Here is a 27,123-nt window from a genome sequence, read left to right as displayed (position 1 = left end):
CCTGTTATTAGATCTGCATTACGTGGGTTAGATGTCTTACCGCATTCCAGTTTTTGGGCCTTTTTACCAATCTTATTAATAAGCCTTTTGAGACTGAAAAGTTTGTATATTCTTATTCCACTTAAGTAGGGACCATAGTTCCTCCATGGGGGATGCGAAATTAAATCCTGTAGATACCAGTGATAATAACTTCAATTTATTAGAAAAGGTTAAAAGAAAAAGTGCACTCCTTTGGGCATGCAAGACTCAGAATCTGACTATAAACGAGCGTCGTGTAACGGGTCCAACAATTCAGTAGAATTTACCTGTAGAAAGAAATCCAACAGGAGGCATAACAATCAAGATCAATATCGTCGTGTGTATTACGCCGGACTGATGAGATGTGTCTAAGCTAGCTAGTTTCCCACCACAAGACTCGTAACTAGTTAATGGTCTATCGTGTCCCAACCGTCAAATTAACAGGTTTCCTCGAGCATTATTACGATCAACGGTCATAGCCGTAGGGCTTGTTTGCTTCCAGCTGCCCCTCGCAAAGCTGCCCAGTGCAGGGAGCGCCCCTATAGCTAGGCACACGATTTCGTCGGCCTGCGGTGGAGATGGCGCTGCAGCTGGGTGGCAGGCTGCATCGAATTAAATTAGCCCTACGAGCAATTGATAAAACAGCCATATACAAAAGCTTAGATTAGTTCTATTTTCTTATTAAGTTTGGGTTAACTTTTTAAAATTTTGAGTTAATATAAAATGCAAAGTTCGGAGCAATTGATAAAACCTAGCTATTTGTTCGTTGCCTTTACTATATATTAAAAAAAAACGTATCCCTATAGCTCGCGGTATATTTTATCAGTATCGTTTGATGTGCTTCTCCAATGCATCGACCAGCCGCAAAAGGCTAGACTTGTCAAGTCCCCTTGACCTGGCATGACTCAGCAGTGTAGTAGATCAATTGTTGAAATTAGTGTGTGACAGTTGCATGCCCAAGCGACGGTCGTGGCTCATTCCAGATACCTCGCTGACTATAAGGCATGGTTGGAATCGGGTCAAGCACGGGGACCAGGTGTGCTGCAGCCCGGTCAGTTGACTGGTGTCTCGGTCCTAAGATTCCAGGGGTCCGGAGCGAGATTTAAACTAGGTGCCCTTTAGCAGCAGCAGCGGCAACAACAATAACAACAACAATAATAATAATAATAATAATAATAATAATAATAATAATAATAATAAATAGTATATGAACAAAAAGTACCACTAAACACAATATCAAGCAATATTGCATTTTTATATGCTAAGTTGATGATGATAGTATTAATATCGGTTTCATCCAATAATATCTTCCTAGATTCATAAAATTGCCAAACCATTTAACCTTTCTTGAGATATTGAGCCCACAAATATCTTCAGCAGCTTCAACTTTGAAAATGTTCTTTCAGCCGATGCTACAGTGACTTCCATAACAAATAAGAACCGATAAGCAATAGAATCATTAGGATAGTAGTCCACTTCTCTGACATACTCAGAAAACTTCATGGCAGTTATTGGTTTATCTCTTAAAGTGAGCTGAAGAAAATGTAAGTCTAAAATTAGATAATTTAAATCAACATTAGGTGAACCATGAAAAGGGAAAGTGCTCGCAAAGTTAGTGCAACACTCTCTTAGCTTCTGAGTCATGAATGTCAATAATTTAGGATAAAACCGGAACATATACACTAATGTCTCCATGAATATATATAATACCTAGTTCAAGCTGGTAATGGTCTGGTTTGCAACTGGTTTTACTGGTTTGGGCTTCATCTAGTTCGTCTTTGGTCTGGTGGGAATGGGCTAGCATTAGAAAGTAGTTTGGTTTGAAGGAAAAAAACAGTTTGGACCAGTTTGAATTGGCTTTGAATGGTTCTGTCTCACGGACCGCCATGCTCAAGAAGTAATCAACTGAACTGGACATCAGCAGCTGGGTTGTGTACGTCTTTGCCCACACATGCTAGTAGGGCTGTAGCCTTGCTCACCGCGGCGGATTGGTAAAAACCATTTTGAAAAGGCGGTTTGGTTTCGATTAAGGTTAATGCCGTGCAGTTTTTGGCTTGGTTTGGTTCCCGCGGCTAACAAAGTGGATTAGCGTGGTTCATGGAGAGACAATTATTTATTTGGGGGTGGGGAGGTTTCGGTTCAGTCTTTAAACCATTAGCAGGTTGATACCTAGTAGCTTCTGAGTTCTGATGGAAGTCCTGATTTGCTAATAAATCCCGCACAAGAGTTTGGATTAATTGAGTCGTTGGTTGATCCCTGTTCCTATCTATTCGCTGATTGCTGCGCTGCGTGATAAAATAAAAAAAAATAACAAGACAAGATTGATATGTAAGTAACCAGTTGATTGGTGATGCCTTTCTGATTCATAGTTGACAGACAGTGTTAAAACTAATATGAATAGATATCAGATGAACTTACGACTTGCCGCTTGCGTGCATCAGTACATGCCTAACATGCGTGCAGCGTGGCCTCCCCGTCGGCCCGGCCGCACGTTGCGTCGTCTACGACTTTGCGTGTTGCCTTGGCTGCCGTCGGCCTCGAGATCGAGAGTCTTGGAAGCCGGAAGGTCAGAGCGGCGTCCGGCGACACGTGAGTGCGGGGCAAAAGGTCATCCTGTTCATGGTCCGGCTTTGCCGGCCGGTTTCTTGCGGGTTTGAAATAATCCGGAGTGGATTGGTTCTACGAATTGCTGCTGGATTAAATAATCGTTGAGTTGGGTTGGTCCAGACGGTTTGACCAGTTTACATGGGTAGCTTACATTGCTTTGCGATTAATCCTGCCTTCATAATTATACATAGAGTTTGCTTCACGGAATAAATCCAACCGTTGCTTATCTTAATATTGTGCCCTTAACTAATTAGCCAAAAATAAAAGGAAAAGCACAGACAAGCTAGTGATTAACTAAAACCAAATGGAAGATGTATGAACAAAACGATAGCACTAAAATATTATAATATGCTACATGCATTTCAGAAATTTATAAATTCAACTATTGATGGCAACAGCATTAAGATAAGTTGCTGCCAAAATATACTAAAGCCTAGGCTACACATCTAAGAGAGGCATCGAAGTCTATAAGATAAGTTGCTGCCAAAATATACTAAAGCCTAGGCTACACATCTAAGAGAGGCATCGAAGTCTATAAAAAACATATATGGATTTTAGTAAACAGTTCACTGCTATTATTACATCCTGATGTTCACTTCAAAATTTGCAACAGAAATGGCAACAAGTAGATTGAAATACAAATTAGAATAATAAGGGACCTTCAACAAGATAACAAAGTGACGGCTGAGTTCTGAATCTTCAAATGTTCGAATTTAGTGTGAATGTCAAAAGCAATTCATGATTGGAGAACAGGCCTTTTGAAACTCTAGAGTGAAACTATATGCAAGCTGACTAGAACTTGATCCCAAAACTTTCAAATTGACTGAAAAATTGTTGGACAAGGACTGCAAGCACACAACTTGCAAGTTAGCTGTAACTGAACCTATACTCAATTGACAAAAGTTGAGTTCAAATAACGCAGATCCCTTCAATTGGAGCCATTTTAAAGGAAGATGTTGCTTTAGGCTTTGTTTGGGTTTATAAGTTTAAGTCATAAGTCTCATCACATCACATGTTTAAACATAGGAGTACTAAATATAGACTTATTACAAAACTAATTTCATAAATCGTGACTTAATCACGAGACGAATCTATTAAGCCTAATTAATACATAATTTGACCACAAATTGCTATAGTGATCATTCACTAATCATGCATTAATTATACTGGATTTCTACAGGTGTGCGGATGGATACGCGGAACAGGCAGTGGTTGTGGCTGACAATCAATGCGTTAAGTCGGTGGCGGACATGCATTATGAGGCATAAGTCCAGTGCATCATAAACTATGCCGCTTTGTTCCTTGGGCAGAAGATCAAAATAGATGCTCCAAGAAATTGGAAGCTGACCCGTAGCAATATTTGCACGTAAATTAAGATTTATTCTCGTATAAAGTACATCGCGTAATTTGATCTTCTTACATGTCATTCACTTGATCATGTGTAGGTGCCTGCATGGTGGTGCCGTAATGATTCCACATGTTGGGAACACATAGTGGATAAGTGGTTCACACCCGAGTGGGAGCAGAAGCACAACACTGACCGAGAGCGGTGTTTGCTGATGCCAGGTCCAGCATACCATCAAGGCATCCTTAGCAACGGCGAATACAGGGCTAGATGGGTATGCATATTCATTTCTTTATTCTAACGCTCAATTCTGCATAACTTGTAATCAACTTGTTGTTTTTTCGCAGTCCAAGACACATGCAGGCGCTGAGTGCTCCCTGTTCATGGGATTGGTTTTGGCCCACAAGGGCAAGGCGTCCGAGGTCACATACAACCCGGACGATTTGCCCTCAGTGTACACCATCCACACCCGCATCAATGTGTACACAGAGGTGGGAAGGCGGGTCCATGGGCCACAGTAGGATCCGAGTGCCCACCCTTTTGATGGAGAGATCATTATGAGGGTGGGAGGAGGCAAGAAGCATGGCCGGTACTTTATTGGCGACACACTCTAGACACGGCCAGTACTCCCACTCTCGCCCAGGTCCGAGCAAGGAGCACGAGCAGTAGCCCGTCCATACGCCCAGGGCAGTTCGCGGCACAACTCCAAGTGCAGGAACTTCAGGTTATTTTTAATTATTCATCATTCATTCAATTTCTAAATATGTTTGCTTTGCATTGTAACATTGGGATGAAAAATTGTAGGCCCAACTGGCAGCGCAAACGGCGGCATACGATGCGGCGTTAGCGGAAGAAAGGAGGATACGGCAGTAGTATACGACGATCCAGCAGGCCGAGGTTCAGTAGCAGATGGCCTAGATGTACAATTACATTCAAAGTCTTTCTGTTCAGATAGGTCAACCCCTACCACTGATGATGTTCACTTCGGTTCCGGCTCCGGCTCCTGCAACTCGGTTCCGGCTCCGGCTCCTGTAACTCCTTCTGTGAGCCACTTGACAACCTTGTAGTTTCATTTCAAGTATTATAGACTTAGTGAACGTAGAGACTTAGAGACTATTAGAGACTTAGAGAAGGTAGAGACTTAGACTCACTTAGAGACTTAGAGAACGTAGAGACTTAGACTCACATAGAGACTTCGATGAAATTTTGAATGTTTTAGATTTTAACTTAGAGAACTTGATTCTTGTCTCACAAGCAATCTATTCTCATTTCTACAGAATCAATCGGCGGCATTGAATACACTAGAAATGTCACTGGGCATCTCACGACGTTCCCCGCACAGCAGTTGTTCCCACCTTAGATCCGCTCACCTCCGTTCGACCCACCTCAGTGATAAACTTCACTTTGCATTTGTGAACTTGTGGTACTTGTGAACTTGTGGATATGTACTTGTGAACTTGCGGATTTATATGTCGTCGAACTTGTGGATTTATCTATATCAAGAGCCTGTGATGTTTGTTTGAGTGGAAATCTTTACATGTGAAAAAATAATAAAAACAACAATTGTTTAGTTAGTTCGGCGTGTGCTAAGGCACTGCCATGGCAAAAAGCGACCATTTCTGTCCATTCTACACAGAACTTCGCTATGTGCTAAGGCACACGGCAAAGCAGCCGCTCTTTGCCATGTGCCCGTCTGTCTGGCACACAACAAAGTTTCAAACTTTGCCATGTGTCTCCTGCCTGGCATACGGCAAAGCCCCCCCCCCCTCGCTGTCTTCCGGTGCCGTCACCACCCCCCGTGCCGTCTGTTGCTTTTTTTTGCCGTGTGCTGACAAAACACAAGGCAAACTTCTTTCCTGTGTGCCCGATAAGAACCACACGGCACAATCCTCTTCGCCATCGCTCGGGCTGCCATGCTGGCTTTGCCGGGGGTGGCAGACGGCAAAGGTTATGCCGTGTGCTAGAAGGGCTTTGCCGTGTGCCCCATGCACATGGCAAACAACCCGATTCAGGTAGTGAAAGATTTTTTTTACAATTTTCTTTCATGGTGTCGGCCTCCAAGATTTTCCTACTATCTTTCATATTATTGGGACGACCAACAAGGCGACAATTAGACTGTTGAGTGCTGAACTGTTGATCACAATAATGTTGAGAAGACTTGTTGGACTGGTGGCACCAAATGGAAAAGGTCATGAAATACACAACACTGATATATGTATTCACACATCACCTACTAGACAGACAGAAATCCTGTTGAGCGTAGAACTTTTCATTCATGGTGTCAAAATTCAAGATTTTCCTACAAGTTTTCATCATGGTGTACGTCAGCTTCCAATATTTTTCTACAGTCTTTCTTTCATTCTGCGGCGACTAATGACTACGACTGTTGATCGCACTGATGCTTTAGACTGGTGGTTGCACTGTTAGCGCACAATGGAATCATGAAGCAGAACAGGTCACACCACTGACTTATGTATTCACTGTTTCACACATTGCATAAACTAGTAGACAGCGATATGAATTATTCTGTTGAGATAGCACAATAGAATTTGAATTATTAGCTATACTTCAAGGAAAAAAGTTTACGTTTCAGACAGGGCAACAACTTGTTTGTTGCTGATTTCGCTTGTCTGAAACGTTAAGCTTTACTGACGAAAGGTTGTGACTTTGAACTTGGAAGACAATTGGAAGGACTTTAAATCTCAATTCATGGTGGCGTCAGCCTTCAAGACTTTCCTGCAACTTTTGATTCACGGTGTCAGCCTCCAAGATTTTCCTACAACATTTCACTTATTGTCAACCGACTACTAAAGTTCTGTTTGGTTTAGCTGTAGCTGTGGAAAAAGCTGCTAAGGACTGTGAGCCGTGAAAAAAGCTGTTGTGGAATGTGAGCTGTGAAAAAAGTTGCCGTGGACAGTGAGCTGTCAAAAAACCGAAAGCTGTTTGGTTGAATTAGCGGTGACTATGTGGGTTTGGTAAGAAATATCTATAATACCCCTAAAGTCTCAAAAGACCGTTTATAGTTTATATGGAAAATGACCGTAAAACATTATGCTGTTCATAAATTCATATGTAAACTTTATATTGTTTCAAACTTTACACTATTTCTGATGGTTTAAAATGATCTCTGTTTTTCCTATAAAGTTCAGAGATTTTTATCAAACAAACCGTTGATCTTTGGAACAAAAGTCCTATATATCATTTGTGGATGTCCCAATACAACTTTCGTAGATTATTGGGAGACATGCTTTTGCAGTTTCCCAATAATCTCAACCCAATACAACAATATATTGGGAGTGCTAAAGTTCTTCCTTTATTTGAGGGGAGTTGGGGTGAGATATTGGGAGGTTCCTTATTTGAGGGGAGTTGGGGTGAGATATTGGGAGGTTCCCGAGAACTTTGGCTCTCCCAATATGTTGTTGTATTGGGTTGAGATTATTAGGGAACTGCAAAAGCATGTCTCCCAATAACCTATGAAAGTTGTATTGGAACATTCTAATAATATATAATTGGGATCTGTTTATTAGGAGACTGCTAGAGATGCTTTTATCCTCGACACTTGCGGTGGAAAACGTACTGAGGAAAACCCATCCCTTTGGTTGGGTTTTCTACCTTTTTTTTTGGAAGCCAAAGCAGCTCGAAAGCTGAACCAAACGGACCCGGCTGTTAATCACAATAGTGCTTGAGGAGACTTGCTTTTCTTTTCTTTCTTTTTTTTTGAGTCGTTGGCACTCGGCACTCCATGGATACGATAAGTTAAGGGGAAAGCTAAGTTAATCTCTTAGTGCCATATCTAATAATTAATGCATGCATGCTTTTTAAAAGAAAGCTTTTAATACAAAATGCGAGATGAAGAGAAGAATCTACTAGTACAACGGGAAAAAATAGCCTTCTCTCTTGATCTTGATAACAAAGATGTAAAGCCAAGTAAATACAATAAATCATATAAGGGATGACTTCTTATCCATACCAATCTTTTTAATTGTATAAAATTAGTACCGACTCTTTTAAAATTCGATTCTTAGATTATCTAGACTAAATTTAAGACCTTTAATTAATTTAAGGCGCGCAGTCCCCTCTCTACCTTCTGTCTGTCCGCTAGCTAACACAACGAAAATACAACAAATCATGTTGGGAAGACTGACGTAAATATGCCCGGCTTTACACTTAATAACTAGGTGATTTCCCGCGCGTTGCTGCGGGACTTGAAACATAGAAGGAAGATTATTTTAGTTAAATAAAAAATTAACGATAAAATAGCACTCGTAAAGTATCAGACAATTTTTTCTTTTTATTTCTTTATACTTTTTTGTTTTTCTCTCTCATTTTTTCCTGTTTATTTTCTCTACCTTTTCCTTTTCTCCTTTCTTTTCTTCTTCTTTTTCTTTTTCTCCCTTTAATCCTTATCTTTGTATTCTTATTATTATATTATTCTTTGCCCACCTCTTTTCCTCCCCATAAAAAAACCATAAAAAAGGAGATTTAAAACCAAACACTTTGAAGATGAGCGTAAACACTACCAAAGACATTTCATCTCCTTTTTCCTAGATGCTACTCTGGTTGGGGAGCGGACGGCGGGCATGGAGGTTGCAGCCCTGCAGCACGGCGGCCGCGTTACCGAAGATGAAGTCGACGGTGCCCTTAGCTACAGCTATGCCGAGTAGGGCAGGGCATGCCGGAGGTGGAGTAGTTATTTAAACTCGATTGCAGGGACGATCTTTGGGTTTCTTCGTATTGCAGTGACGGCCTTTGGTTTTCTTCAGCTCCTTTCAGGTGTGTTTGTTGTGGTGGAGGAATTATTTGCGCTAGAATTGATGGCTTACAATAGTGACTTGTAGTTATGCATAGAAAATCGGTAGAAGATATAAATAGAAGGTCCTAATGGATGATGACGTGGATAGCTTGCATGTTGAGAGAAATAAAATTAATGACTCTTAGTGGGGACTAACTTTATAGGTTTTATAGATAGATAAGTCAAGTCTTCATCCGCCGATGGACGCACATTGGGTAGGAGTCGGACAAGGACAACTGATTGCATTCTAGCTCACCACTCAACAGTCAAGTCCAGACTGCAGTTGGAGCACAGTAAGTCCTCGTTGTTGGCCCGATTCTTCCATCCATGCCTTTCAGTCGGTAGGTGTTCGTGGAATAATGAGATCGACCACGTACGGCTCCCCTAGATTTTCTTCCCTCTTCGCCGCAGACACGAAAAAGCAAGGGAGCTTTCTCGGTCTTGACCGCGTCACTCCATGACAGAACACAAATCATCAAGCACCTCACACACGGCATTAATTGCTTGCCCAACTGCAGCGTCGTCGTCGTCCCAGCTGCAAATTGATGCACGCAGAAGCCATCAATACATCATGCCTCTCGAGCGTCTCCACTTGGTCACTACGTCATCACTTCTCCTGCTCGTGGCCGCCGGTCTCTGCTGTCTCGCGGCCACCGCCGGCGGCGACGACGGCCGGCAGTTCGCCTACAATGGCTTCGCGGGCGCGGGGCTCACCCTCGACGGCGTGGCCACGGTCACGCCGAACGGCCTCCTCATGCTGACCAACGGCTCCGGTGCTGAACATCTCGTCGCTGCCGGCCTTGCCGCCGAGCGGGCCCAAGCCACGGTCCAAGGTGCTGGAGATCGTGCTGCCCATAGCGTCGGCGGCCGTGGTCCTCGCCGTGGGCGCCGCTGCCTACGCCTTGGTGCGGCGGCATCTCCGGTACTCGGAGGTCGTCGAGGACTGGGAGGCCGACTTCGGGCCGCACCGCTTCTCCTACAAGGACCTGTTCCAGGCGACCAAGGGGTTCGGCGACACCAACCTTCTTGGGGCAGGAGGCTTCGGGAGCGTCTACAAGGGCGTGCTCCGCAAGCCCGCCATGGAGATCGCCGTGAAGAGGGTGTCCAACGAGTCGAGGCAGGGGATGAAGGAGTTCATCGCCGAGGTCGTGAGCATGCGTCGGCTGCGCCACCGCAACCTCGTGCAGTTGCTCGGCTATTGCCGGCGCAAGGGGCAGCTTCTCCTGGTCTACGATTGCATGTCAAATGGTAGCCTGGACAAGTACCTCCACAACGACCCTAGCAAGGGTAGTGGTACACTGGATTGGCCCCAGAGACTCCACATCATCCGGGGAGTGGCTTCGGGGCTGTCATACCTCCATGAAGATTGGGAGCAAATCGTCATCCATCGAGATGTCAAGGCAAGCAACGTGCTCCTGGATGACCAGATGAACGGGAGGTTAGGGGACTTCGGCCTGGCGAGGCTTTACGACCATGGATCGGATGCGAGGACCACACATGTGGTCGGCACCATGGGATACCTAGCCCCTGAACTAGGGCACACCGGCAAGGCAACCCCTTCGACCGACGTCTTCGCCTTCGGGGCATTCGTTCTGGAGGTCACCTGCGGCCGGAGACCAATTGAGCAAGACGAGGGGAACAACCGCGTCATGCTCGTGGATTGGGTTGCCGAGCATTGGCGCAATGGTTCCATCACTAAGGCAGCCGACACCAGGATGCTAATAAACGGCAGGCTTAATCTTGACGAGGTTTCTCTAGTGCTCAAGCTTGGGCTTCTGTGCTCGCACCCACTCCCCAACAGAAGGCCAACCATGCGGCAAGTCATGCAGTACCTCGTCGGCATACCTCAGTTCGACCATGCTGGAGTGGATGCACAGCCCGGAGTTGACCACGAATGTAATGTCATATGTTTCCTCCACTATGTAAAAACACCTTATTAGAGACTCTTCTTAAACCTCATCACAGACACAAAAAATCCCTAAATTTGTGTCTGTGATAACAACGCATCACAGACGCGGATTTCTGCGTCTGTGATGTGACCACATCAAAGACGCGGATGACGCGTCTCTGATGACCAACATCAGAGACTCTTCTTGTTAAAACGCGTCTCTGATGTGGTTCATCAGAGACGTGTCTATTTAAAACGCGTCTCTGATGAACCACATCAGAGACGCAGCTAGTTGAAACAAGTCTCTAATAACAATTTGCAAAAACAAAAAAAAAAGAAATCTAGATCCACGATGTACATTTCTAAATCCCATATTTGACAAATGGTACATTTCAACCATAAAAAGACTTTGCACAATGATGTTAAAAAAACAATAAAACAGTCTGAAAATTGACCTTACGTAAGACTTTTCATGATCAAAATACATAAGATAAATGGTTCACAGTACATAAAAATTTTGATTACAGTCTATTAAATTGTAAGCAATTACATAGAGCATCCACCTAACCAATCAAAATGTGATGATTGCTCTAGAATAAATGGCAATTACAAGGGACATCAGGGTCTAAAAATATGGCTCCAAATAAGATAAGTATGTGTGGCTGTACGGGACACATGCTCTCTCAGGTAAACTGAACTGAAACTATTCATGGTCATGGCAAGCAAAAGGAGGCAGCTTCTTGCGTGCTGGAGCTCGAGGACCTGGGGGTGACTACTTGGAGGGAGCTGCTCACCCTAGCTGACCAGTGATGAAATGAACAACAACCTAACCATACAGTGGCGGAGCTTGAGCAAAATCTCAGGGGGCCAGACTGTCAGAGTTTAGCTTAGGGGGGGGGGGCCATCGCCCCCGTATTAGACTGGTAGATCAGATTAGCTAGTAAAATTAGATGGTCATAAGAAAAAATTAGAAATCCAGGGGGGCCATCGCCCCCGTTGGCCCTCACTATCCTTCGCCAGTGTAACCATAAAAGTTTAGCTGATGACAATATTTACAGGTGAAAAATATCCCTCGGGATCTAATGTTCAGTTTCTATGGCTATTCAATTAAAGAGAGAAACAAAATTATCTCACAGTTAAAGAAGTTTGCAGGAGATTACGGAGAAACAATATCAACAAAAGTACCTTTTAAAATAGTAGTAAGATAAGACTGTAAAAATAGCAACAAAGGGCAAGCAAAGCATGTGAAGTATGACTGATCATAGCAGAAATTCCCATTGCAAGCAAATAGTAAGACTTAATCTGTGCTATATCAGATAAAACCACATGGTAGGAGCAACATAGTAACCTGCATATAGTTTTTTTTTAGAACTTGTAAAACCCTTTCAGTTTGAGTGCCAAAATTAACATTATTAGAAGGCTCAAGTTGGCTAGTTATCTGCAGATTCATGGGCATGGCTACTATATTTTTAATTAACACAACAAAGAAGGTGATAGGTTGTAGAAAATGAAATTAATAGTCATACCTCAGGATCTTGCAAATTAGTAAAATCCATAGCTATCATCATGTGATAGGCTGTGTAAAAACCACAGGTGTTGCCAGGAGGTTGTTGGTGGCACTGCAAAAATAAGATACAAGAAGAAACATGTAGTTTAGTGGCAGTCAACATATTTATGTATACAAGAATTTACTTGACATGCACTTACTCGGAACTTTGTAGCATGTACCAACTTCTTATAGGCTATCCTCTTGCTTTTGAAGTATTTTAAATAAGCCCTACAAGCATGTAGCATAAGCAATGGTTATGATCAGTTAATAATAGTGGAAAGTTTATTTCAGAACCTGCAATAATAACTTAGCTTTAAGAAAACAGAACCTGCAAAGTTTATGATCAGTTAAATAAAAGAAAACAGATCTTACCTTTAGATTACCGACAATTGATTGGGCATCAAAAACAGAAGGCTGGAGATTGTCGTATTCAGACAGAAGAGGCAGCAACAAATCTATGAAAGTCGATCTTTCTTGTTGGGCTGCCTGGATAGTAACATAAGCAAAATCTGAGTATCCTTTAATCTTTCAGTGCTAAATCCAAACAATGAACACAGTACAAGATAAACTATTTGAACCAGTCTCATGGTATAAACTCAAGTAAGCACTGAAATAGAATTCATGAACTTCTGGAACAGAACTATTTTTGCTCCATGCTACATAAAAAAGTCATGCTACCATCATGTAGGATGGAGACAGATCAGTTGAGCGACAACTAATTGGACAAAACTGTGCTAATTTATATTCATAATATTATTCAATTAAGCACTATCATCGAGGGCCAAAATTAACATTATTAGAAGGCTCAAGTTGGCTAGTTATCTGCATATTCATGGGCATGGCTACTATATTTTTAATTAACACAACAAAGCAGGTGATAGGCTGTAGAAAATGAAATTAATAGTCATACCTCATGATCTTGCAAATTAGTAAAATCCATAGCTATCATCATGTGATAGGCTGTGTAAAAACCACAGGTGTTGCCAGGAGGTTGCTGGTGGCACTGCAAAAATGAGATACAAGAAGAAACATGTAGTTTAGGCTGTGTAAAAAAACTCGGCCGGGTGGGGAAAGACCGCCCCACCGGTATTATCTAAGAGAAGACTCGGCTTCCCCGACCGAGAAAATCCCCGAACCCTGGCCCCACCCTGACACTGGGAGACGTAACCCCTGGGGACTACCTGCCTGGGCCATGTAAGGGTCCTCAGGCCGACCTGGGGCCGGCTCACAACCAGTGCTTTGGCACACAGGGCCAGCGAGGGGATTTTTTTACCCTCAGCCTGAAATTCGCTCCCACGGGGAGTCGAACTCAGGACCTGAGGGGTGCCGCCGGAGTGACTAACCAACTGAGCTAGCATCCTTTGGCTGTGTAAAAACCACAGGTGTTCTTCTTCTTCTTCTTCTTCTTCTCCTTCTTCAGAATGCTCTTGAAATTCCTGGTCTTCACTATCCGATGAAGTTTCATTGCAGGACATCACCTAGCCACAAAATAAATATAAACCATTTTCAGCTGAGACTCATAACAACAACAAATAGTATGAGCAAACTGAATCAGAATAGAACAGGAAAAGAACTCAAAAAACTTATACTTAATAGTGGATTAAGCAGCACAATACATGGTGCTGAGCAGTAATTAGCACATAATCTATAGTTATTGCACAGCCTAGTTTATATCTTGCAAATAACTTACATCAACTCTACAATATTATTTTGTTGCATCTGAACTGAAGTTTAAATCAAACCTAGCAACTACTAGTAAGCAAACAGGTAAGCAAACAGGCTGTTGTCCAATAGACTATCCAAACAATAAATCTAAAATCTGTAGTATCCAAATCTCAGTGGTAGCTTACCATTTTGATTCGTAAGAACTAGACGAACAGTAACCAACTTGCCTGCCTTGCTTCTTTTTCCACAGTGATTTGAGGCAATGCGCATGTAAACAAATAAAAGAAATAATCATTTCAGGGACATCGTCAAGTAATGGAATAAATTGCTGCACAAGCTAAAGCCCAGATCATTTATAGCCAAATCACAAACATATTAGTGCCACTAAGGTTCTGGTGATGGAGCATCGTTCTAAGAATGAATTAACATGTGCACTAACATAAGGCAACTCCGAACCCAAGACAAGAAACAACACATCAGAGGAATCAATGATCAAAGAAAATATTATCTCCTATTGACTGCAATCAACATATCTGTGCAAACACTATTTAAGAGAGACAGAAATCAATGGGGTAACCAAGTTTAATTTAAACCAGAGGTACGCGGAGAATCTAAAAGAGGTACTTCCATCTAGTACTAGTAGTTCAAGAATGTTATATACTACTATACATATACTACATTTATCAAACAATTAGTGTGATATATTAAACTATAAAGTAACCCTCTAGTACATAATTAATGCATGCCAATTAAAGCGGATTTCATGCAATACTAGCAACAGTAGAGCAAAACGAAACGGATTTTCTCTTAATTAGCTCCCCAGAAAACAGCTAACAAAATTGAGCAGGCCAACAGAGCAGAGTACTAGTACTAGGGGCGTGGTGTTGGGATGAGCAGTAGGAAGCACACAGCAAGGGAGGCAGCCATAAAACCGGGTGCACAGGATCCTCGCCCACACATGATACGGCGAGCATTCAAAATTCCGCCCCCTCCTCGACGATTCCAAAAGCGTAAGCGTCGATCCACCCCGAAGCCAAGCCAAGCCCAGCGTGTTACCTCCAGGGACATCAGAGGAATCGCGCAACAGGCAAGCGAGACGAGGAGGGATGTAGCGTGTTACCTCCAGGGACGAAGAGCAGCTGGGAGGCATTTCTGGTGGCGTTGCCGGGATGAGCTTAACACCCCCGTTCCTAGTGATTGCGCTAAAAAATGTCAACACACAATCGATGAATAGTGGTGAAGGTGGAGGCTACATCACCACTTGATAGCTGCAGGAAGAAGCCCCCAGGGTCGAGCTTTTTTTATCTTAAATAAAGCACTACTGGGAGATAACCCGATTATAAAAAAAATCATTCTCTTGATAATAATAATAATAATAATAATAATAATAATAATAATAATAATAATAATAATAATAAGATCATGTTTCTAGGATAGTATGTACCTTCGGGTATTTTTTATGGCTAACCCTTTCAGATTAAGATTAAAAAGAACGAAGGACATGCGATGCCCAGGAACATGGGAACTGTTCCAGTTGTACACTGGGTATTCACTGGTTATAGAACACACTCTGAAGAAAACACCAACACCACGCACTTGACTGTTGGTGTCCCGACACACAAAAGTCTAAGTGTGGGGGAAGTTGGTGAGCAAATCACTACAAGTTCTATTCGAAGAGTATCCTAGTTTACAGAAGAATCACCTCTGGCTTACTTATAAAAAAAGAAAGAAAAAGAGAGCGCGAAAAAAAAGAGAGGAGCAAAAAAAAAGATAAAAGAAAACAAAAAGAAAGTGAGCAAAGAAAGGGAGTAAGCAGGAGCTAGCAAGATCTACAGAGTCAAAAGGCCGCCATGTGTGCATGCCTTCAAGCTGTGGCCTTACACATCAGCAGAAAAAACATTCTGCTGCCTAGCTCCATCCATCCTTGCTCTCGTGCGCGCTTGCAAAGCCTCGCCTCCTCCGCTTCTAGCTTTGCAAATCGCCACTCTAGCAGCCCGAGCTCACATACCAGAGGAATATTCCTTTTCTGGTCTGGGGTTTTGCTACTCCAGTTCATTTGGCTCTCACTCGCACACATGAAAGGAGACTTATTTTGCGCCTCCAATCACCGTGCCCAGGGTTCCTGCACACTAGCCGTGTGTGTGATCCAGCCTTGCAGTCACCTGAGTCAGCATGGTCTATGTGTCCTCCTTTGCTTCAGCTCGCATAAAAAAATGGAGGAGTCGTCGACAATCAAATATGACCATACCACCACTGCAATAATAGCAAGACATCCATCATACATGCAGGTGGTAAGTGCATTTAGGTATGTAACCCCAAGTTCACCGGTCTCCATTTGAACATAGCTTGATCTTTGAAATTCAGGCCTCCGTTGCTTATGCTCGTATGCTCTGGTTTGGATGTATTCAATTGGTACATCCATAGGCTTTTTTTAAATTAAGCATGGTGCTTAGGTTAAAATAGTCTTCTTTAATCAAATTAGACATGGTGTCGAGTTTGGTTAATGAACCGTTGAGTTAATGTTATCACAAACTTTGGGTGCATATCTTTCTGTGGACTAACCCCTGTAGAAAATTTTCAAAATTGATGGGTAAGTCCTCAAGTTCATGCTAGAGATTAACAAAGGCACGGGAGGCACGTTAGGAAAAATTGCACAACATGCAGGGGAAGCACAGATCACCTTTCCAAGGTGCACTGTGAGTATATTGTCAAAATGATCCTTTATGGTTGTGCAAGTTTTATCCCAGCCTTATTTAAAGATACAAATTTGGTGAGTAACAATAAAAAGAGATAAATACCTTTTGATAAACAAATAAGAGGAAATATCTCTCTTGAAAAAAATGATGAAATAAAATAATGGCAAGAAATTCAGGATCCATGACATTTGAACCTTAGAATATGATTTTCTAATTAAGCATGGATGTGAACAACAAATAGAAAAAAAAGGGATGATGAAATACTTTCAAAGAAAAAAATCACTAGACATTTCTCGAATATTTGTTGTCCACTAACCTTTTGCAGGGAATGAAAAGAATTCAACCAAGAAGTAGCGTGAACACCATAACACTCATACAGCCCTCCTTGGTCTAAGAGGGAGATAGACGCACAAGGAGCCAAGTAGAACAAAATGCAAGGTTTGGCTTTATGAATATAGAACTTAACTCTTGCAACTTTGTTCAACGATTGGTAAGTTCCATCAGGACATTCTACATACCTTATGCATCCTCGTTCATTTCATCACCCTGCAAAGTTACCCATTATGCCCAGTTTGCCATAATAAAAAGAAAATAAAAAATAATATATAATGAAAATAATGACAAAAAGAAACTTAGGCACTTAAACATTTCATGCACCTTGCCTCAATAAAAATTTAACTCCCCGGTATTCAACCACGGCAGAGTCCCTCTTGTTTCCACTTTTTGTTTTTCTTTTGAATAAAAGCAGGTACAAGAATAAGTGTGGGGGAGTTCTTCCAAAGGCACCAACTGCAAACTCACTTGAAGATCTCTCCCCCAACATGTTGCACAACATCAACGGCCCAACATGCTGAAGATAGGACTGATAGGAACCAGAGAAGGATGGCCGAACCTCTGGTTCGATCAAACCAACTCTGATTTCCCTCAGTTCCCTCTTCTTCCTCTCCAAACGATGGTTTGTGAAAACACACTCCTCATACTCCCTAAGTTCTTGAGTTTAAATGAATTCTTGCTAATCACTAAAAATAAACTCAACGAACCTTCCCAATCACCTTATGCACTCCATGCACTTCCACGAATAAACTTGCATACTCTTTATTCCTTGCACTCGTTCTAGTTCTTGTGACCAACTATTCTCATAGGGACCCCATGCTCTCTAAGTAATTGACTAATGTTATATGATTAGATGAATGGAACCATGCTCTTCCTTGCAAAAGTACTTGGGATTTCTTTTCATAAAAAATGCAATAGCTTGTCTCCTCAAATTAATATAAATTCCTACCAGAGCCAAAGTTTGAGCTTCTTTCAAAATCTTATGCCGATGCAGCTTGTCTATTGCTTTGAGCTTTGTCAAATTCTATGACCCATATTAGAAACTTTTCATACTCCCATGATCAAGATCACGTACACACCCACTCTCACACTATGCTTCTATACTGGAAGATAGCAAGCATTTCCATCCACCATAAAATAAAACTCCAAATCATACCATGACCCCCTCTCTCTCCAAAGTTACCATCAGGGATGTGGGCTATATAAAAAGAAATAAAAGATGCATACCTAAAGAAGATATGCCACATGCTCCCAAGAGCATGTTCAAAAAAAAGATGCATACCCAAAAAAAGGTATGCCACAAGCCCACAAGGCATGTCAAAAAAAAAAAGAGAGAAATAGATAGCCCACATCCAAGAAAAATAAAGGAGAAGGGATGGTTCATGAAAAGAAGTTCATACACCATCCACTATATATATATATATATATATATATATATATATATATATATATATATATATACGAGTTTTTTCTACACTCGCATGTATCTACTCTCATCATCAGATAGTGACACTTTGACCGGTGGGGAAAGTGGGCCGGTTAAAAACCAGGGTGGGACAGAGGCCGTGTTTGGATCGCGCTAGTTTTGTAGCGTGCTAGTGAATAGTGACACTTTGACCGCTAATTACGGTGTCAAACAAATCCAGTTTACAAAACCAACTTCAGAATCCCCGCGCTAGTGACCCTGAAGAATCTAATAAGACCTTTGACCACACGATTAGAGGATGGTTATTGTAATATCACTGTAGCAAATCATCAATTAATTACCATCATTAGATTCATCACGAAAAGTTACACACATCCCTAAAAAGGTTTTGCAAATAGACTTCATTTAGTACTTCATGCATGCGAGATTTATTTTTTCAAAAAATGTGCGTGCTAGTTTTGTATTATGAAACAAACAAGGCCAGAGGCTTGCCGCAGGATGGGCGGGCGTCGGGGACTGGGCGCGTCGGGGTGGCTGGGTCGGGTATGGAATAGTTATATCATATATATATATGATCAAGATTTATGATTTGTTTCTTCTTGGATCTAGTCTTTGACTTAGCAACATAAGCAAAGCAAGCATGCCTCTTTACTCCTACCCTGAGCTTCACATAAGCCTGATTAAATGATAGGAGAAAAGAAGGCAACGACTTTGCCATGGTAAGGAACTACACAAAGAAAAGAGAGTGATTCGAGAGTTTAATTTAAGGAGCAAGTCTATTCTTTCTTTTCAAAAATAAAAACCCAAGTTTCTGAGCAGGAAAAGCTAGGAACCTGAAATCTGCTTCGTTCCATTCTTCAATTACCCAAGAAATCATGGTAACCACTCAAAAAGTTTCACAAGGATTGGAAGAAGCTTGGAATAACTTGTATGCAGGTTTCTTCAAAGGAGTTGCATCCACCTTAGTATTTGCATCTTTACTCGAGGACGAGCAAAGGCTAAGTGTGGGGGTGTTGTTGACAGTCCTTAAGTCAGAAATAGAACCGTCAACTCCTGTATCTTTTTGTAATATTTAATCACCAAACTTAGTAGTAGGGCTCAATTCTAACAAGTTCCACGAGGTTTGGTGAATTGTTGATTGGAGGGACACAAGTCGGGAATAATATGAAAGAACGCAGAAGACACAACAGAAATACACAGAACATTGCTGCCTGCGTTACACATCCAAAAGAGGCCTATTTGACAAAGCAAACGGACCAACCAAGGCCGGGCACCGTGAATCCTGAGCAAGAGGCCCACAAAGAGTGCACCGGCCAAAGATGGGCCCAAACCACCTCAAACGGGGTTTTGCCGAACCATGGATGGGCCGAACCCCTACTGAGGTGGTTCAGGCTCATCTTTGGCGGGAAGATTGTTCTTATCCACTAGAAGGCGGTTATCAACGTTACCGCCCTTATCTCACCCGGAAACCGACCTATTAGAACTATAAAAGGGGCCTCCCTCACCCTTCACAACACACACCTACACTTGAGCTTCAACTTCTTCATCCTATCCTTGTAGTAGTGTCCCTCTAGGTGTTCTCCACCTAGTTGAATATTTAGAAAAGAGGAGGAGAGTGAGAGAAGAAGAGAGGAGGAGGAGCCGGGTTAGTCGGAACCTCCCCAACTTTTGTACCTCTACGGATCTGCTTCAACTCGAGTTGCATCTAGGTTATCATTTGGTATTTCTGAGCTTATTATTTGTCTAAATTTTGTTCTTGCTTTATTTCACTTACGGGAATTCCGCTCGACCGAGTGCTCTAGTCCAGGTACCGGATTAGAGTAGTAATCATTAGCATAGATGTGGTGTCTAGGCTTGTGATTACCTGAGTTTGCGCCCAACCCCATGAATAGTTGTGGTAGCCCCGGAGGTGACAGCTCCGACCAGGCCTTTGTATTCCACCACGTTCGGGTTGGTGTTTTCGTAGGGCTGCTGGCGGCCTGACCCCGATCACTGTTTTCCAGTCTTTTCGAGGATCGGAAAGGTACCGTCGCTCCGAAGTATGTGAAGTTTAGTGAGCCTGACCCTTTAGCTTCTGGTAATCTTAGGAGTACCTTAGGAGACCCTCTCTTCCTACAAAAACATTCTTTCTACCTTCTCTTTGGATGACTTTGGCTCTCTCTCTAGTTCACTTCTCGTTCCCTATGGAAATCGATACCTAGGAATACTCCGGGTGAAAGCTACAGCGGTATCCGTGCGCTTGTAGATTTATCTGTTTGCGTTAACATATACCAACAATGCCCTTGCACAAGCATTCTCTTTAAGAGAGGCTCCAACAACGAGGACCAGTGGAAAGCGTTGCTTTCCGATACCTTAGTAAAAATCGCCTTGTCGTCTCGGGAGTTTGCTTTCTCTATCTCGTTTACTTTCACATTTACTTGCGCCTACATTCCGCATTTATCTTTCCTAGATTACCATGTGTAGTTTATAGGATTGGAACCTAGGGTGCAAAACTCTTTCACGGTAGAGATAGCAACACATGGTTAACATTTAGATAGAAATTAGAATAGATTTTGTATGTGCTTGGTGCCTTAGATTTTTTTGGAACACCTAATTCAACCCCCCCCCCCCCCCTCTTAGGGTGTCATGGTCCTTTTACGGGTTATGTTGTCAGCCATGGCAAGGTAGAAATTGGCTGGAATTTGCATTGCTTGACCCAGTATAACCATGTTATTGGCATATGTACTAGAGAAGGACCTTTTTTAAATAATATTATTTTGAAAGATAATTACAGAAATAAATGGCAGATAAAAAGAATTGCAGTTTTAGGTTTCTGTCGGCTCCTGGGTGGCCGATAGGAATCAAATCGGTCCCTGGATAGCCGATAGGTACCTATCGACCTCTGAGAAGCCGACTAGCTCTTGCCACATTGGCACTTTTCGCGGGACCAGCGGCCAGCATGGCTTGTCGGTGAGTTAGGGTCCAGTCGGCCCTTGGACGGCCGATTGGACTTGTCAAACCGATATGGTCACTTGTCGGCAACTTAGTGGCCGATAGGCCTATCGGCCCATTTACCCACCCCGCGGCCATTCACCACCCCGCCCCCTCGCTTTTACCGCCGCCCCACCTCTACCGTTGCCCAGCCACAGCCGGCGATGTTGCGCCACCCATCGCATCCTGCGAACGCCACGCCGCCCCTCCATTGTGATCGTGCCTCGCCGCCGCCCCTCGCATGCCGCCGACGCCCCTCCCTCCGCTGGCCCCGCGCCTCGCTGCCGCCCCTCTGTTGCGCCCGTGCCTCGCCGCCGCCCCTCCCTCCACTGGCCCGCGCCTCGCTGCCGCCCCTCCTTTCGTTGTGCGGTTTGAGGGGTCTGACAGCGCCGAGGTGTTGGCGGCCGGTGCAGCAACGATCGGCAGCAGCGCGTAGGGCATGTGGGGCCCCGGATCTGCGCTACCTCAATCTTGACATCCCATAAAGCGCTTGCTTCGATCAGACCACAGGTGAAATTTTTTTAGCTAAGTCTTTTTTCAATGACAGTCTTTTTTTAATTGTGGTTAGATTAGAGTACTATTAGATTGCAAGAATAGATTATTATTGCACATGTTTACATGTTTTAGTTAATTTAGTTGAATAGTTTAGTATCAGAATATTTAGTGTCAGCTTAAATTAAATAAAAATAGTAGCAAAGGGATTTGAATTTAAGACCCGAATTGCAGCAGACAACAATGTTTTTAGTTAAAAAAAAAGTACTTGGATGTGGTATCTAATGGAAGATCATGTGATGCATTAGCAGGGAAGATCATGTGATGCATTAGCAGGGATGAGTTCGAAACTAGTAAATATCATAGTTCATCATGGCAATGGATTCATCAGTTATTGTGACTCTGGGGTAAATTTAAGTCAGTTTTAGTATGTAGATACAACTGTGAGCAATCAATAACACATGCCACAAGTGGATCTCTTAGGTTGGATGCATAATTTTTTGCGAGTGGATCCAAGGCACTGGAGGATCAAAGTTAGTGGTCTAGTTCTAAGGCAGCATGAGCACGGTTGATGGTGGGAACAATACGAGATGAGGGACTACATCCGTCATGGTTACGTCGACCACGGTCAACATAGCCAGGTCGGATGAGCCGACAAGCTGAAAGGATCTTTGGATGTCGCCTAAAGGGGGGTGAATAGGTGTTCTTAAATTTATGCAAAATACAACGCTTAAAACTGAAGTTAGCACACAGACCGGTCAGACCGGTAAGGCAGACCGGTCTAAGACTTAGCTGCAGAAAAAATAACAGGCAACCGGTCAGGCCGGTCATATGCAAAACCTGCACGAAATCAGAATTTCTCCCCTCTTATAACTCTAGTACAAACACAACTTGATGTAGTGCCTCTGCAGGTGATAAGAAATGTATTTCTAGTCACTGCACACATATAAACAACACAACCAAGTAGATCGACGCAGAAGCACAAAGTAAAGCTAGAGAAATGAGTAGTGAGGCAAACCAAAATGGAGACACAAGGATTTGTTTTTAAAAGTTCAGATTCACCAAAGTGAATCCTACGTCTCCGCTGAGGAACTCGTTGGGCATGAGTCTCTTTCAACTCGATCCCTTGAGTTGGTTCTCTTTCAACCACTCCTCCTTTCCACTATCTTGATTCCTTCTACCAAGGGGGCAAGATCACGCCCGCACAGACTTGTCGCTGCTCACCACACCGTCGGGAGCTAGCCGGCGATGCCTAGCCGTCTAGGAGGCTCGCCAACAAGAGTAACAAATGCAAATCAAGATCTTTGACGGAACCAAGAGTTCTCAAGCTATATTTTCTCTCAGCTGCTCGAAATAGAGCTCTCACAATGGTCACTTTGCTCACTCAATCTCTCAACCCAATCAAAAAATATGCAATCTAATTAGCACAACTCACAAAGATCTAGCTGGTCAAGAAAATACTTCAAGGAACTCAAGAATAGTCAGGGAACAAGCAGCCCACGCAAGAGAGGGCCAAGAGGTATAAATACCCAACTTCTAAAAACTAGCCGTTGTAACTATCAGAGCAGACCGGTCTGACCGACCGATCAGACCGGTCCCCCAGACCGGTCAGACCGGTCTGGCCAGAAACTAGCCATTATGCCTTGGACCTGTCAGACCAGTCTCCCAGACCGATCAGACTGGTCTGGGCCAGAGAATCCCGAACCACTGTTAAAAGGCTTCTTTTGGTTCATCAAGTCATGACTTGATCATCCAAGAGGTACTAAATTATTTCTCAGAGATTTTCTCTCAGGATCCTCACTTGGATGACCTATGAGCACTTTTGACCGAGTCAAATCATCAATGTTGCATCCCCCTTGATAGTACGGCATACCTATACTCCAGATTAAACATAAAACACCGGTGAATCTCTTGAGCCTTGAATCACTTCGGTCTTGCCATACTTTGACTTTGTCATCTTTTGGGATTTCAACATTGTATCTTCTTTTCTTGAGCAAATCCATACTTGAGCTAGTGACTTAGGAATTCCATCACTCAGGAAAGTATGTCCTTGAATCCAAGTCAATCCATAATGTATTTGATGCATTGCACTGCTTCTCCCAACATGGCTTAGATATGATACTTCAAAAATCTCCGCGGATACTAGCAACTTCACCCTAGCAATTCGCACATGGTAAGCCGTCGCTTCACCAAAGCTTGCTTAGTCCCTCGCACTAGTCATCTCAGTTAGTTTCTTTACCGCTTACCCTTGCCACATTGAGTTAAGTTTTGCACATTAACAATGAATTCCATTTGAACTTTTTCTTTGATTGCTTGAGCTTGATCTTTAAGTAATATCCCATATCACAAGCTCCCAACAAGATCAATGACCTGAATAAGAATATGCTCATACACATGTCTTGCTTCGCAATCATACTTTCAATAAAATACTTCTCAATTTATGCCAAGCCATAGATGGAAACCATTTGTTGTTATTGCATAAACACTTGTTTTTATTTTCCTTCACATTATGCTTGACTTTCACCAATATTTGCTCTTTGTTTGATCCTTTATCACATGAGACAATGACAATAATTGATTTGTAAATAAATCTCTGCTCATGACAACTTCAACAATATCGTTAGTCCTTTAATCACGTTGTCAATCAATTCACCAAAACCCATTAGGGACCTAGATGCACTTACACAAGACTCTTGTTATCTGTCCAAGAGCCGTCCGGTACCTAATTATGCGATTATTCTTATCTGCCATTTATTTCTGCGATTATCTATTAAAATAATATTATTTTGAAAAAAATTCCCGGAGCAGAGATTCTTCAATACGTACAATTGCCATTTGAATTCTGTACTGACAATTCAATTATGGACATTCGTAATACAATTCTACTCCGTTTCTATATACTAACTCGATGCAAGACACAACAGATTAACTGCCATTTTGTTTGGAAAAAGATTATTACTTGTAAATGTTTATCATAAGCCACTCGATCCCGGACATGCATAACTAAGGAAACAGCAATGGGGTAACCCCCGTACTTCGCCCCAAAGGCACGTTTATTTTGATCAACGCATTGTGATTGAGCTCCAATTAAATCCTTCGGATTTGGCTATATATCTATATACCCATCGCCTGGATCGGCGGAGGTCCAAATAGTTAACACCGCCTGAAACTACCTGAAATGTTCTTGAAAATGGCAATACGTACCTAGTCAGAACAGAAGGCATCGTGTACCTATGTCTATGTGTGGCCACTACTGACACTTGTACGCATGCGTCGCCTGCACATGCACCTACCGCGCCGCGTCGACGCTTCATGAGTCGAGGCTGTCCACGACTTGCCCAAGCGCGCCCACGTAGCTCTCCACGAGCCTGGTCGCCACCGCCACCGCGGCGTCCACCGCGCCCTCCAGCGCCGCCGCGAGGACCCTGGCGGCCTCCTCGCTGCCGTCCCGCGCGGCCTCCAGGAGCTCCGTCGCCGCGCCCGTCGCGAGCTCCGCGGCGCCCGTGGCCGCGCTCCACAGGAGGTCCAGGAACGCCGAGGCGACGGCCGCGAGCACGTCCCAGGCCACGCCTAGGACGAGCTCCACCGCCGCGTCGATGGCGCCCTTGGCCGCTTCGAGCGCCGCGCCCCCCGCCTGACCGGGGAGCCTTAGGAGCTGCACGACGGAGACGGCGAGGAGGGCGAGCGCGCGGAGGAGGAGCACGGCGACGAGCTCCACCGACGAGCATACGAGGCATAGCGCTAGATTCACCAGTGCACCAAGTGCCATGATATGATATCTAGTATGCTAATAATGCTTCTATAGTAACTAGTGAGGTTTCGTGATCATACAAATATGGAGAGAGAGAGAGAGAGAGAGAGAGAGAGAGAGAGAGAGAGAGAGAGAGAGAGAGAGAGAGAGAGAGAGAGAGAGAGAGAGAGAGAGAGAGAGAGAGAGAGAGAGAATGGGTGTTGCTTGGAGTGCAAGGAGGGAGAAGGAGTCGAGGTTGTTCCTTGTAAGGTTTTCTGTGGGTTGAACAAGTACGCAAGTCGTTGCTTCTAAGGTTTACTTTGATTATGCAGGGAGACGCTTGGAAGTTGCTTATGTTGAATAATATTTTATATCAGTCTCTCAAACTATTTGCACTAAAAATTCTGAGTCTATACATAATAATATATGTACTGATGCATGCAGAGCACAAGACATAGACATCCCTCGACATTTTTGTAGGAACTACTGGGTGCATGAGCCAGTGAGAGGGTACGGTCAAAGTTAAATGATGTGTGTCCGTGATAGCGATTAGAAGACAAAATAGACGACCCAGTAATGTTTTAAGAGTAAAATGCAGGGCCCGTCTTCGAACTTGACTTGTAGTATATCATCTAGATCTCCAAACTTCCAAAATGCACATTCAGCCCTACAAACTTATTAACTATGTCAAATTACCATTTTTAAGTTATAAAGCGAGTATTTATGCTAATGTGGAGCTTACACGTGCCCCAAATTTTATTTCTAATTTTTTTTCACTCAACTCTTATATTTTTTCAAATTTTCTTCAAAATTTTATTTCAAACTTTATTTATGAATATATTTTTTCAATAATTCCTTCAAAATTTATTCTCTTTTATTTTCTATTTATAAATTTCGGCGTATCAGTTTTACTTTCCTATGCTTTTATACAGATCTTTTATATTTGAACATAATTGTACAGTAAATTTGTTATGTATATAATTTTGTATTTGAACAAATTATATAACTTTCAATTTAACTTAAACAACTATGATTTGGACCTTACGTGATATGATTCGCAAGTTTAAGAATCCCAATGTGCATTTTTAAGTTTGGGGACCTAGACGACACCTGGAGCCAAATTTAAAGTCCGGCGGTGTATTTTACTCATGTTTTTAAGATGTTGCATGGTTTATAGTTTGGTCTGTTTCACTATATTAGCTCCTAGTTAGCACACCATATAGCCCAACATGGGTTATCTAGTCAATTTTCATATTTTTGCAACACAATATTGGTTCTGTTGTGGTAGAAAGCACATTACCACGTCTCAACATGGGTTATCTAGTAAACTTCTCCATTGAACAGTGGTAGAGCCAGGCCCCATTCTGCAGCCCGGGTCCTAAGCTTAAAACACAACAGATGGTACATCAGATTGAAAAAAACAGGTCACATGTAAAGCTAGTCTAGTACGAACTTAGACATGGGTTAGCTATTCAGCCTGAGGCTTGGCTTGCTTGACTTTTCCTAGCTCCGCCCCTACCATTGGAGCAAGCTACATGAATCATGAATGGCTGAAAAAACCTTCAGAAACATAGTGCCATATGCGGGAATCGTCCCAAGTCATCACGTTCAA

General features: G+C 42.9%; 2 protein-coding genes and 1 long non-coding RNA gene across 3 annotated transcripts; 1 reads left to right on the top strand and 2 right to left on the bottom strand.

Annotated features, from left to right (window-relative positions):
• Positions 1-9,532: 9,532 nt before the first annotated feature.
• LOC120653505 (L-type lectin-domain containing receptor kinase SIT2-like) lies at positions 9,533-10,702 on the top strand (the record flags this gene model as incomplete). The annotated part of the gene is made up of 1 exon (XM_039931233.1): positions 9,533-10,702. A coding segment is annotated over one exon (1,170 nt), but the record flags the coding sequence as incomplete, so codon positions are not given.
• Positions 10,703-11,084: 382 nt separating this feature from the next.
• Positions 11,085-13,252, bottom strand: LOC120654078. The gene is made up of 5 exons (XR_005666975.1): positions 13,110-13,252; positions 12,572-12,685; positions 12,358-12,427; positions 12,177-12,269; positions 11,085-11,476 (listed from the first exon to the last, which is right to left on the bottom strand). It is a non-coding gene; the product is annotated as an uncharacterized LOC120654078 (long non-coding RNA).
• An 11,605-nt stretch (positions 13,253-24,857) lies between these two features.
• Positions 24,858-25,650, bottom strand: LOC120654077. Its single transcript, XM_039931664.1, has one exon. It carries the CDS (start codon positions 25,548-25,550, stop codon positions 25,092-25,094), a length of 459 nt encoding a protein of 152 aa, XP_039787598.1. The 5' UTR covers positions 25,551-25,650; the 3' UTR covers positions 24,858-25,091.
• Positions 25,651-27,123: the final 1,473 nt, after the last annotated feature.

Source organism: Panicum virgatum, chromosome 1N, assembly GCF_016808335.1.
Source record: "Panicum virgatum strain AP13 chromosome 1N, P.virgatum_v5, whole genome shotgun sequence".
In the NCBI taxonomy this organism is placed as follows: Eukaryota; Viridiplantae; Streptophyta; class Magnoliopsida; order Poales; family Poaceae; genus Panicum; species Panicum virgatum.
This window is presented reverse-complemented; position numbering and strand designations above follow the sequence as displayed.

Coding starts and splice junctions, on each gene's coding strand:
- LOC120654077 (XM_039931664.1), bottom strand. CDS start 25,550: ATGGCACTTGGTGCACTGGTGAATCTAGCGCTATGCCTCGTATGCTCG.